General features: G+C 37.4%; 1 protein-coding gene across 1 annotated transcript in view; it reads right to left on the reverse strand.

The window, feature by feature from the left end:
• The window catches only part of ASCC3 (activating signal cointegrator 1 complex subunit 3), a 211,899-nt gene that overhangs the window by 46,889 nt on the left and 151,566 nt on the right, over positions 1-13,444 (reverse strand). Inside the window, exons 31-34 of the mRNA XM_083497618.1 lie at positions 12,016-12,153; positions 11,781-11,901; positions 10,532-10,664; positions 9,456-9,581 (exon numbers count right to left, since the gene is read on the reverse strand). Coding sequence (XP_083353744.1) covers positions 9,456-9,581; positions 10,532-10,664; positions 11,781-11,901; positions 12,016-12,153 — 518 coding nt within the window. The remainder of the gene's footprint in view (positions 1-9,455; positions 9,582-10,531; positions 10,665-11,780; positions 11,902-12,015; positions 12,154-13,444) is intronic.

Below are 13,444 nucleotides of genomic sequence, written 5' to 3' on the forward strand. Positions count from 1 at the left end.
CCAGTACGTTTCCGAGCACGATTCAAAGTGTTGGTGCTGATCTTTAAAGACCTAAACGGCCTCTGTCCTGTATACCTGAAGGAGCGTCTCCACCGCCATCGGTGAGATCCAGCGCCGAGGGCCTTCTGGGGGTTCCCTCATTGCGAGAAGTGAGGCTACAGGGAACCAGACAGAGGGCCTTCTCGGTAGTGGAGCCCGCCCTGTGGAACGCCCTCCCATCAGATGTCAAAAAGATAAATAATTACCTGACATTCAGAAGACATCTTAAGGGAAGTTTTTAATATGTAATATGTAACGCTGTACTGTTTTTAACACTGATTGGGAGCCGCCCAGAGTGGCTGGGGAAACTCAGCCAGATGGACGGGGTATAAATAATAAATTATTATTATTATTATTATTATTATTATTATTATTATTATTATTATTATTATTATTACATTATTAGCTAGCTGAATACAAAGTGAATATTTACTAGAGACGTTGCTATGTAGGATGGAAAATGTGAACAAATACGTGAATAAGTTACTTTAACAAATCACTTCTGTAGCAATGTGTGGTTTGCAAATAAAGAAATAGAAGTGGAATATGAAAATCTCTTATAAATATATGGCAGAACCACCCAATTTTTCATGAACTAGCTTTAATTTTAAAAATAAATTAATATAAAACAGTTGTAGGCCCCAGCACTGTTGTAGTCTTATTTCATGTTTCAGTTTCTGCTCTTAATTCTTGTGCATTATCTTTCTCTTTTTCATGCATATGAACACAAAAAATCTAAGTATTCTTTGAGCTGTCAATTCATTAATTTTCTTAAATAAGATACAATTTGGATCACTATTCTTGCTTGTCCAAATAACTCCCAATGAAACTCATGAATGTGCCAAAAACGGTGGCTAGCTGAGAGTCCAGAGATGGGCTTCCAATCAGTATGATGCTGGGAACATGAAATTACAGAGCTTTGGATAAAACATACTTCAACTACCTTAGCCATAGCCCTGCAATTTCATGATCCCAGAATGGTAGCTGAGAGGTCCAATGGTGCTAAGTTAGTACACATTGTAAACATAAACAAAATCCTCCCTGTAAGAAAGGAGGAATAAATGAGACTGGGTGAGAATGGAGGAAGCTTATTGCTCAGATGAATCACTAGAAGGCCTTTATTTATTTAATGAAATGCACTGTTTGACAGTCATGCATACACACAAAACCTGGAAGTGGAGCATTAAATTGCGATAGATTATGAAATATGTTTTTGAGTAGAAAAAGCAAGGCTGTTACTTAATGTGCGTTAGAGATGGGTGTTGTCTTAACTGCATTTCACATGAATGGCTACTTATCATGGCCACATAAAATATACAAAGATAAAACAAGTGTAGAAGAAAATTATGACCACCTATCACAAGTTTATAATTAAAAATGTTATACAAAAGTTAATAAAAAACACATGTTCAGTAGCCTAAATTCTGATTTAATGAAGGCATGATCTAGCCAAAAACTAAGAGACTATAAGACCTTAATTCTCAATGGGATTGGTATGCTTAAATCTCTCTCAGTTGAACCGAAATATGCTTTACAATACTTACTCAGATTTAAGTTCACAGAGTTCACTAGGACTTACTCTCAAGTAATTGGGTATAAAATTGTAGCTGACTCACACAAGCCAGGATCAAAAGAACTACATCAGATGCACCCAAATGATTAAACATACCTAATAGGTTTTTAATTTCCTCCCCTTTCAACAGCAGGCCCCAGGTCATATCACAAACTGCTTTTTAAACTCTCCACATTTCAAAATAGGCTTGTCATGTGGCAGGAAGAGCTGAACTTTAGGGAATACAAGTCTAAAGCTTGAGTAGGTGCACAATACTGGTTTTGCTGCTATTCGAATCCAGATTTCTATTTCTCCCCAGAATGTATGTTTCAAGGGTCCGTTGTTTTGATATCCCTTCGTGCTTTAAAGGTAACTGTTAGTAACTACTGCTGCAAAACGATGTATCTTAATTGCAGCATTGTTTTTAAACATGTATAATCAAATAAAGCTACATTTATGGACAAGCCTATTTCTACTCAGAAGTAAATTCTGGAAAGTTTAGTGGGGCTACATCCAGGTAAAGGTTACAGGATTGCAGCCTAAAACTAGAATTATAGTTAATTTAATGGTGTATGAAAATGCTTTGTCGTGATCCTACCAATATAAGGAAAAGCTGAAATCTTTCTTTTGTTTAAGGAGTGAATTTTGCCAAGCCTTTAATTTTGTTTTCATAGAGTTTGGTTGTTTTTCTAGTCCCAACACTGGACACCTTTCACAACTACAGAATGGCACTAAACAACGGCTAATTTAGCAAGAATGCAGTTGGTGAAATAGTTGAAGGCATTGTATAATACAAACTATTTTTTAAAAAGCACTTAATCCGTGAAAAAAAAAATCACGAAAAATACAAAAACTATGGCACTTTTTAAAATAAAAAACATAGCTCTTAATATACCTTCCTTTCTTTAAAAGAAAAACTCAACTAAAGGAAATCCAAAATAGTCATACTTCTAGGAATCTTAGGTTCCAATCCTTAACACAAGAGAGAGTAAGCCCCACAGAACGCAGTCAGCCTAAGTGTTGAGTAAACAGGCGCAAGACTGAGCTGTATAGGTAGGATTTCAAAGTCATTTTCATGAGATCTCAAGTAAAATGCTTGTATTCTGTTAGATAGAATAGGAATCCAACCAGAGAGATTATGTACTTCTCAGTTAAGATTTTATTAATCCAATACTTTAAAAAGCATACCACAGAAAATCAGAGGTGTTTGAATGCTCATACGTTCAAAAGACACTATATATCAGCCCCCCGTTTCTGAGTGACTGTATTATCTAACTATTTAATTACAGATAAAGAATAAAAACAGTGCAGTTTCATGGTCACTGCATTGAATCATCCAGTCATTATTTCCCCTCTGCTGCAAACAGACAACCCACCTTTTTGTCAGCGCACCATTTCATTTATTTCACAGTGAAACCCAGTTTCACAATAATTGACTTGTCAGCAGCTCTAATTTATGAGGCTGGGCTCTGTAAGCCTTCTCCTATATTCTGCTCAACCTGCACACAAGCAAGGTTGAATATTTACAATGCTGTTAACAGGTGCTGAGTTGTTTAATGATTCTAATAGCCAGAAGCGTACTGAGAAAGCCAGCGGGATCACAATTACAGGCTGTTTGAACACAACAATTACTCGTCCCCTGAGAGGTGTGAAAGTCAAAGGCAGTTTTATACTAACAGCATCTAGCACATGGGGTAGACAGGCTAACTTCCATTAGTAGCCCATTGGGAAAAAAGCAATAACAAACCCCTAGGTACCGTAAAAATTTACAAAGTACATAACATTTAAACAATCAAAACAATGAAGGAAGAAACTTTTCCAATTTCCTTTTAAACAATATATAAACAAACAAACAAACAAACTAAAGCTCCTACTGCTAAACCTGAGAATATATCTAGAATGAACTCAACGAGAAACATGAACTTGTTTTTCTAATCTAAGCCAGTGTGGCATTTCACCAGCTGAGAAAAAGGGAGACGTGCAAGGACATAAAATGCAGATGAAGTTACACTGACCATTTTCGGTTTAATGTGGATTGTGGTGGCAATTGCTTCCTGTTTGAGTTTTATGTAAACCTGATCCAAGATCTGCCTGGGAAATTTTTCATCAGCCTTGAAATGGTAGTGCTATAACTGTCAGGCCTGTGAAGTCATTTGTTACAAACACCATGTTTTTTATGTTCAGATTATACGGTAGTAGTAATGACACAGATAATGAAAGCGAGTCCCCGGGACAACTGAAAAACACTTTAAGAAAAACTCTTGCTTGTAATCCAAGTATTTCTTGGGGGAAACCACAAGAGCTCAGCTCACAATAATTTGTTGAGATTTGCCATTTTGAAAAAGGAAGTTTAATTTAAAGCACAGGGTAGACAAATAGTTATCTTCTCAAAAGGTGTTCTGTCGTATTCACTGAGACATGCTGCAACTGAGATGATTTTTCTTAACGTGAAATTTACTAAACCCAGGCCACGGATATGAGGCTTAGATGAAATCTATTATCCTAAGCCTATCCCTGATGGATGGAACACTGGAGAGATGATCCAATCAACATATTTTCTGGATCTAATCCACGAGTTGTAACGCGGTTCAATGGGAAGGAAACCAAGACACTCCCTTGAGAGCAAGCTCATTTGCAAGAGAAAGAAGGTTTATGTCATTGAGTAATACATTGAATGGCCATCATTATCATTTTGGAATGGCAATCAAAGTGAACCAAATTCATTATTCAAATGGCCATCAACACTTAAATTTACTGTATCTCTAGCACTGACAATCTGAAATATTAATAGAGCCATCTTTTTTTATCATCTCAGAATATTTTTTATTCACCAACTGTGATTTTCCCCCTACTTTTTAAAATATTTTTTCTACTTTAATTGTGAAGAACTCAGATGGGGAATCTGTTACTAAAAATTAATATTTTGCAACCATTTGTGAGTTTAATGTAATTTCTAAGGTGCACATCTTGCAGACTGATCATTGTGAAGATCCTTCAGCCATATCAGGGTCCCTTCCAATTCTACAATTCTATGTAATTCACTATGAGGCGAGGTGCATTATTTGTCTCATCAGGTAGAAGATAGAATGACTGGAAACATCCCAAGAAACGAAAAACTAGTTCAAAGTATGACTGAAGAAAAACTAGAAGGACGAAGGACCAGATACAGCCACATATGAAAAAAAGATGGGAGATGAATGTCAACCTGGAAAGGCTTATGTAAAGCAGACACAATTGATAGCTGGGGGGGGAGCCCAAAATAGTGAATGTCCACTAGATTTAAATAACTACGGTAAACAAAATAACTACACAGCTGGTAGTAAATGGGTGAGATGTCTTAGATCCATTAGATTCAGTGTAAGATTGCTATATACTTCTAGAGGTTACGGACTGCACCTTCAGACTACATTTACAATTAGCCATTGCAACCTGACAGCAATGCTTCAAGGTGAAATTTCATTTCAAGCATAGACCTGGACCTCTAGAGGACACTAGGACCTAACAGTACTTAACAGAGCCTTCATATTCATCTTTACCCAGAGGTAGATCTCACTGAGTCATATCTAACAATAGTCATACTCATAATAGTCCCACTGAAATTAACGGAAATGACTAGACCCATTAACTCCAGTGGGTCTATTCAGAGTATAATTTTGTTAGATACAACCCATGATACTAAATAGGGAAATTGCAGCCTTAGAATTATATATAAATGGTGAGTCTTTCATTTCATTATAAGATAACTTGTACACCAAATCAAAGGCCCATTTGATTTATAAATTCACATCTTCTCCTATTACTTTACTGGCATTTGAGATAATTAATCTATTGTTCTTTACTTCTTTTCTTTGTTATATACTGGTAAATTTCCAGTAGTTTATTATTTTAGTATTGTATTTTACTGTGTGTGGCTGTTGTTTTTGCTGTAGTAGTTGTTGCTATTGAAAGCTGCCTGGGGGCCATTCAAAGAGAAAGGCAGAATGGAAACTCCATAAAATAAACATGTTTTTTATTTTCAGCCATATAGGTTGAATATAAAGATGGAAGAAGGTGTACCTAATAATATTTTTGTTAACAGAACATGTAATATATTACATTACAGTCTGCTTTTCTTAATAACAGACAAAATAGGTTTTGGTAGAACCAAAAACATTTTGAAATGCTATGGTCTAAATAAAATTGGGGGAAAACCTACTCGTCTTCATAACATTATCAACAGCTACAACACACTGTGAGACATTTGGTTCCTTCATCAACACTGCCCAACTAATTTGTGGTCTATTTATAATCTCTATTCAAGCAAGGAGTCATTCAACATTCCTTTGAACAAGGCCAGCTGCCAACTAGCAACACTAGCATCATGTGTTTTTTTTTTTTTTTTTTTGGTAATAGCATTAAAAAAGCATTTTCACAGACAGAACAGATGAACTAACAAATAAGACCACAGAGTTTTGAATCCTATTTTTTAAAAATAGTCTATTGCATTGTGTCAAAATTACTTCAGTATCTGTCAGCAGTTAATTTTCCTGTTATATGGGTTTAAGAAGCACTTGGGTGGAACTGAAAGATAGCAGCTCATTTTTAAGATATCCTAAGCATTATTTAGGGGACGTGGGTGGCTCTGTGGTCCAAACCACGGAGCCTAGGGCTTGCCAATCAGAAGGTCGGCGGTTCGAATCCCCGCGACGGGGTGAGCTCCCGTTGCTCGGTCCCTGCTCCTGCCAACCTAGCAGTTTGAAAGCACATCAAAGTGCAAGTAGATAAATAGGTACTGCTCCGGCGGGAAGGTAAACTGCGTTTCCGTGCGCTGCTCTGGTTCGCCAGAAGCGGCTTATTCATGCTGGCCACATGACCCGGAAGCTGTATGCCGGTTCCATCGGCCAGTAAAGCGAGATGAGCACCGCAACCCCAGAGTTGTCCGCGACTGGACCTAACGGTCAGGGGTCCCTTTACCTTTAAGCATTATCTACAGGAGCCCAAATCTGGAAAAGTTATTTGTGTCTCTGTTTTGTTGAAATCAAGGGGATTTAAGTGAGTAGAGTAGTGGCTAAACTAATTTAAACTGCACAGATTTAAACAGGTGTGACTAAATTTCTCTGTACCAATGAATTAAAAATTTTGATAAATGTTTTCAGATACATATTTTCACTGATTCCCTGTGAAGAACACACTTCACAACAACATATCAAAATAAAACATGTTAACATTTAAATCCATACCAGATATATTAGTACATAGGGCCATGGGGACTGCTCTGATTGTCCAAAAATGGAGCTTAGTGCAATCCTAAATCTGTCTACTACTCATAAGTAAACTCCCAGGAGATTTTGTTTAGGATTGTTCCTAGCTATGGAAAATACTCCCAAGGGAAATAAGGCAATCATGTCCTTACTTGCGTTCAAGACACATGTAAAGACTTGTATTTATTGATTCACGTTTTTCGCTGATAGTTTTATGTTTCTACACTACAGGTTTTAATGGCAGTCTGCAATATGTCAGTGTGTTGTTTTCATGCAATTTATTATTGTGAGCCCTCTTGGTCATCTTTTGGGGATGGACAGTGGGTTATAAATTTGGACTAAATAAATGTAATAGAGTTATCCTCTTTTAAAAAATATCATCACTATAATCTTTTGTAAAACACTTTAAGCTGTCTACACCCCCTCCTTCAAGCAGTGTATATAAATTTTAGGAAATAAATATAATTAAAATATTCACAGTTAAGGAGTGTCTTCAAAAACATTTGTTCCACAGATGGACAGTGTTCTGGTAGTGCTCTTTTAGCCAGCTGTATTTCAAGACTGTGGTTAACATAACTTTCTGGTATTATTCTGGTGGAGTCTTTAACTCGCTAGGCCAATCATCAAACTATTTCGGCTAGAAGAGTTGCACTGGTTTTAACAGAACGGGAATATTAAAATCCAAGTTGTGTGGGGTTTTTTTTTTTAATAAAGAAAATGGAATGATTCAGCCCTTAAGAAGTGTAATTAATTTTATGATAATTATTTAAGATTAATGCAAGATGGTCAGGATCAAGTGAGCCACAGAAGTGGTTCCAAAAGCTCAAGGAAGCTTGTTTTTCTCTAACAACAGCCTGGCCATACAGCCTTTGAAACTGAGGGAAGTTTCTGAAGCAGTTTGTGGCATGGCATGGAAAGGTCATTTGTTCAAAGACAAATTTCTACTGGTCTAGGGAAAGCAGCTTGTTTGAAACTCAGTGGTTCTGTGGATCCTGGCTGAGAGCTATAATTTGAGCAGCTTAACTGACAAACCAATGTAACAAGAGCACTTGGATTTGAACCAATGTGTGTGGGCTTGGTTGCCAATTAGCATGATTAGAAGAAGAAAAAGCTCTGTTCTAAGTAGGGAGGGAGGAATCAACCAGCTATTTATATATTCTCACTTGGTAACATGCAAAACTGGGCACTTACATAAGACTAACAAAAGAAAAAGCACTTTATATATCATGCATATAGGAATTACTTAGCCCCCTACAACCAACAAAATTATCACCACCATTGTTATTATATTTCTTACCTGCCCTTCAACAAGATGTACCAAGGGCAGATTACAAAAATTTAAAAATACAGTTTTAAAAATAATTTAAAAAGCATACCGTTTGAATAAAATCCACAGCAATGGTGATCAAGATACAACAACACCTGTACTGAAATATATTCAACATGACTAAACCCTAAGCTTCATTTTGAAGATAAAATCATTTGTTTCCACCAGGACCTTGACACTGTTATAGCAGATGAATCCTGAGAGGTGTCCAGAGGGGGTTCCTATAGATGGAAAGGGCCCTGAGGTATGCAAGCAAATCTTGCTTTCCCAACCAGTGAGGATCAAAAGCTATGCATTTATGTCAACATGCTGCTACTATATGTAGACACCAGAGAAACATGTGTAACGTTGAGCACTCAGTCAGGCTTAAGTCTGGAGGGAACTAAGTGACTTGCAACACACTTGTGGAACAGTAGGATGTTGGGCTAAGACCAGGCCTCTGACAATGTTCAGTTTCCATACTTTCTTTGAATCAGACTCCCTCTTCAAAATGATAAGGAGTAATAATAATAATAATAATAATTTATTATTTATACCCCGCCCATCTGGCTGGGTGTCCCCAGCCACTCTGGGCGGCTTCCATAAAAACCAAAAATACAGTAAAATATCACACGTTAAAAACTTCCCTGAACAGGGCTGCCTTAAGTGAATCAGATACACTGCCAAATGCATTTCTGAGTTTAGAATCAGTGGACTGCCTGCAATGGAATGCGGACTCAGAGGTTACCCGTCATCTACACTACATCAAATGTGTGCCAGAGTGTTCATTCCACTGAAAAAAAGCAGTGTGTATAGACAGCTTTTACACCTGGATGTAAATTTTGATTTAGGCCTACTGTCTCTGATTCTGAAAGTGATATATAAAGCAAAGTCTGCTTCTATGAGAGGATTTCAACAGCTGGAATGGGCAAAAAAGTATGTGGAAGGGATGAAGATAAGTGAGGGTGAAAGGACTGTCCTGTCCTCTTTCTCTTTTTTCAAAGCTGGGATGTAACGAAACCAAAACAGAAAAAGGAAAATACACAAACTGTACTTTTTTTAAAAAAAGAACCCACTCTTTTTGTTGGTCTAGTTATGATTTCTGTAGTAAACAATGGTCAAAGTGATTTACAATACTATTACCGTACCAATCTATAGGGTGTCTACAAAGTTTCCATTTTACAAAGGAATGACTTAGATAAAAATATAGTGATATGGCCAGCATGTCCATAAGCGAGATGGGATATGAACCAAGCTATTCAAGGTTTCCTACTTTGCACACTAAACCTCATTGGTGCTCAATTTCTTAACAGCTCACCTTGGATTCATGATAAGGCGACGGAAAAAGTAGGTCCAGGTGATATAATCCATTGCATCTTGCTTTGAAGTTATAGTACCAGCTGCAATTTCAGCATTTAAGTGATCAGACAGAACTTCCAGTAAACTAAAACAAATCAACAAAAATTAAAATTGCACCATTTCACCTAGATTAATTGTGGAATAGTATTATGTACTCAAAACACTCAATTGGAGTGGGTAGATAACTAATCTTATCTGGCTACAGATGTTAAAATCTGTAAAAACTGACTGCAGTACCTGGACTGATTCCAGTGAGCACCCCCCCCCTTTAAATTAAGTTACTTATAGACTGCCTTTTAGGGCAGCAGCACCACAGTATCTTTTCAGGAGAAAGCAACTTGAAATGAATACGACTTTAGAGCCTGTCTAAAATTGGGAAATGGCATTTGAGAAGGATACTGCTATTCTATCACCTGCTACCAGCCGTTATGCTAATAAATGAGACATCTCTCTGCCTAGGGGCTATAAAAAATTACTGGACTAATGGGCTGAGGATCTCCCAACAGACACCGAGACACCAGAAACTTTAAAATGGTCATGTCTGTTTGTGAACAATGTTGCTTTTGTTGCCACCGTTTCATCTATTGTCTTATCCACTTGCCTTTTTAGCTACCCCACCTCCACAGCCCAAGAACTTTCTGTGTTGGGATTTGTGTGTTCAGGTAGCAGCAGGAAAAAAGGGCAGATTTCACCACAGATACAATGTTGTCATCTACCTTAGATACATGTAATCAAGACTTAGTGCCAAAAATCCTAACTAAGTCTACTCAGCAAAGGGATTTTCAGCAAAGTCCAATTGCATTTAATGACGCTTACTTCCAGTTAAGTGGGGTTAGGATTGCAGTCTGACAAAGGAATTATCTTGGCAATAGGGTGTAATTTGGAAATACAAATTGAGTACCTAGGAGAAACCTCCACATGAAATGGAATTTGGACTATTTGAAGATGATAACTTTTCAGTTTGTAGTTCCGTGAAATACAGTGCCTTTGTAAATCACGTTTCCCCAAATTAACTGTGGCATTATTATTTTGTACCTTGATTCTACTGGGAAAGGTTCATAAAGAAATTTTTTGTAGAAGTCTTTCTTGATGTCATGAACCAGAATCACTGCTTTTCCTTGATCATCAAACTGAGGCCTCCCAGCACGTCCCATCATCTGAAGAACATCTGCAAATGTAAATTGATGACAACATTCAGCACACTGTAGAGTACTGGTTTTTTATATTAAGGCAAATGTCCAGATACAGCACCACCCTTATAAACAGCACAAATATTGATTAAAAGATATATGAATATTTAAACTGGAAAAAGGACCAGAAAATTTACACTAAAACTATTTTTTTCCTAATGTTTATTTGCAACATCTGGCTACACACTCGTATCTGAAAGTTGAACTTTGATTTTGCAAAGTCTCAATAAAATGAGGTTTGGGAATCTTGTTTCAAGGCTCCCAAACGCCCCATCCAAATGCTTTAGCAAGACGCCTCACCTCAACTAGCCTTTGTTCCACATGGCTGATACAAAACTGACAAGTCTAGCATACAAATATATGAAATTTCCTTGTATTTAAGACCTAGCTCTGCTATCTGAGATACTTTTAAAGTGGAGACAGCACATCTGTGTGCAAAGCATGGACTCTACCCCTGAGCTATATCAGTTCACATAGTTTCCTATACTCTTTTCAGTGGTATCCTAGGGTAAAGGTACTGGCCTTCTCCTAATATACTTCTCTGTTCCCCTTTGAGTAGTTTTATGCTGATAATTTTTTTTATGAAGCAATGCTGAAATCAAAACAATGACAAGTATTCCCCATCTAACCTGCAATGCTGCAGGTAAGAAAATGAAACTAAATGCCTGGCTACTCTCATATGTCTTGAGATTAAATGATTAAATAAGGCAAGTTAATTAAGATCAGATTATTATTCATCCATATAATATATCTCATAAACTATATGTCATTTGCTTGTAAGCACTTTATGGTATGTTTGTTCAATACTGACTTTAAAAAATATGTTTTACCATACCCTCCCAATTTGTTCTCTCTTCTCAGATATTGTTCTTTGCTATCAAATTCCACTCAATTATTCCAATTCAGTATTCTCAAAGCACAGCTAAAAGTTTACCATGTAGTAGTAAGGAATGTGATGTAGTATCGCTAAAGAAACTGAACAAAAGATATGACAGCTCTAGTTCAGCTTCCATATTTAACTTCCATGTTCTTGGATATCAGTAGTTAATTATAACATGTATTTTTTCTAAGAGTTTTGTGATTTCTGACAATACCTGTAATTGGGTAATCAACATAACGCCTTGTTTTTCCATCATAAAATTCTGTCCCTTTAACAATTACTAAATGCGCTGGAAAATTGACACCCCAGGCTAACGTGCTAGTAGCAATAAGGACCTAAAAAGAAAAAGATACAAGATTAAAAATATATAAAGGACCTCTGTGTGAAGTAAACAGAAGTTTAAGAAATGAATAAGAACATCTTAGTATAATATTACAGAACAAGCATACTTGGATTTTGCAATTCACAAATAACTCTTCAACAGTTTTTCTGTCTCGTTCATGCAGGCCAGCATGGTGGATGCCTATTCCAAAAGCAAGGGTCAGTTTGAGATTGGACTCTCTGATTGTTCCTATGATGACACTCATCTGCAATAACAACAAAAAAAGGATTAATCTAAGAATCTTCCAGAGCATTTCCCCCCAGCAATATGACATTAGTAAATACTTATCAATATACTATACAGTCTTAGTAGTAAACAAAGGAAAAAGACAGTCTCTTCATTAAGGAATTCACAGAAGCAAGAAAATAGAGAAGCATCAGGAACGGGAGGGGAGCAATAAGCTATACAAACACACAGTCACCTTTATAATGCACTCCACATATTATTAATATACTGTATTAATATACTGTATAAGATGATACATTTTGCTTTAAAAAAATAGGCAAAAATTGGATGTTGGCTTATACACAAATAGTGAATGCAGAGGGGGGACATGCGATTAATGGCAGCAGCAAGCAGGAGATTGGCAGCGGCGATTGGGCGGGTGATTGGTAACTGCGGCAAGGCCTGCTGGCGATTGGCTGCGGCAAGTGGGCAGGTGGTTGGTGGTTGTGGTGAGGCGGGCAGGCAATTGGCGGCTGGGGCAAGTGGGCGGGTGGGCTGTTGGTGGCTGTGAGTGGGAGGACAACTGGCGGCTGCAGCGAGGTGTGCGATTGGCAGTGGCTGTGGCAAGTGATCGGCAGTGGCGGGCAGGCGGGTGAGCGATTGGCGGAAGTGACCTCCCCCCCCCCAAAAAAAAGCTAAGCAATTTAATTTCTTAATTTTGGGTTAAAAAAAATAGGGGTCGTCTTACACATGGGGACGTCTTATACACGGAAAAACATGGTAACTTACAGAAAGCAAAGCCCCATGAGTTTCATACTGCTTTTGAAATTATAAAAGGATTATTCAAGCAGTATATATTTGCATACTGATGCAAAGGTGTGCATGTAAAACCCTCAAGGTGGGTTCTGAATTGCCTTCTTTGGAATGAACTCCTCCATGGTATCTCAAAACCTGCCTCAAACTTGGGCAAGCTTCAGAAACATTGTTCAAGGCAACATAAGATGTGTTGTCTGGAAATAATGTGAGTGGCATACGGAAACTGGTATGGTCTTTAGTTCATGGACTTTTAAAATAGCCACACAGTATAATAGTTAAATTTACATTTTAAGAAACCTTTCATAAATAGTTATAGAAACTCAGGGTGGTATTCAACTAGCTTTAATTCAGAGAAGACCCATTGAAATTAATGAGCATAGCTGTGGTAGGTCCATTAATTTCAGTGGATCTACTCTGAATAAAATCTAGCTTAACACCACCCATACAGTTCAACTAACTGTCAGTATTAGTCTCCAATGACACTCCTTTCCAGGTGGTATTTAATGCCAGCTACA

Source organism: Podarcis liolepis, assembly GCF_965112155.1.
Source record: "Podarcis liolepis genome assembly, chromosome: 3".
In the NCBI taxonomy this organism is placed as follows: Eukaryota; Metazoa; Chordata; class Lepidosauria; order Squamata; family Lacertidae; genus Podarcis; species Podarcis liolepis.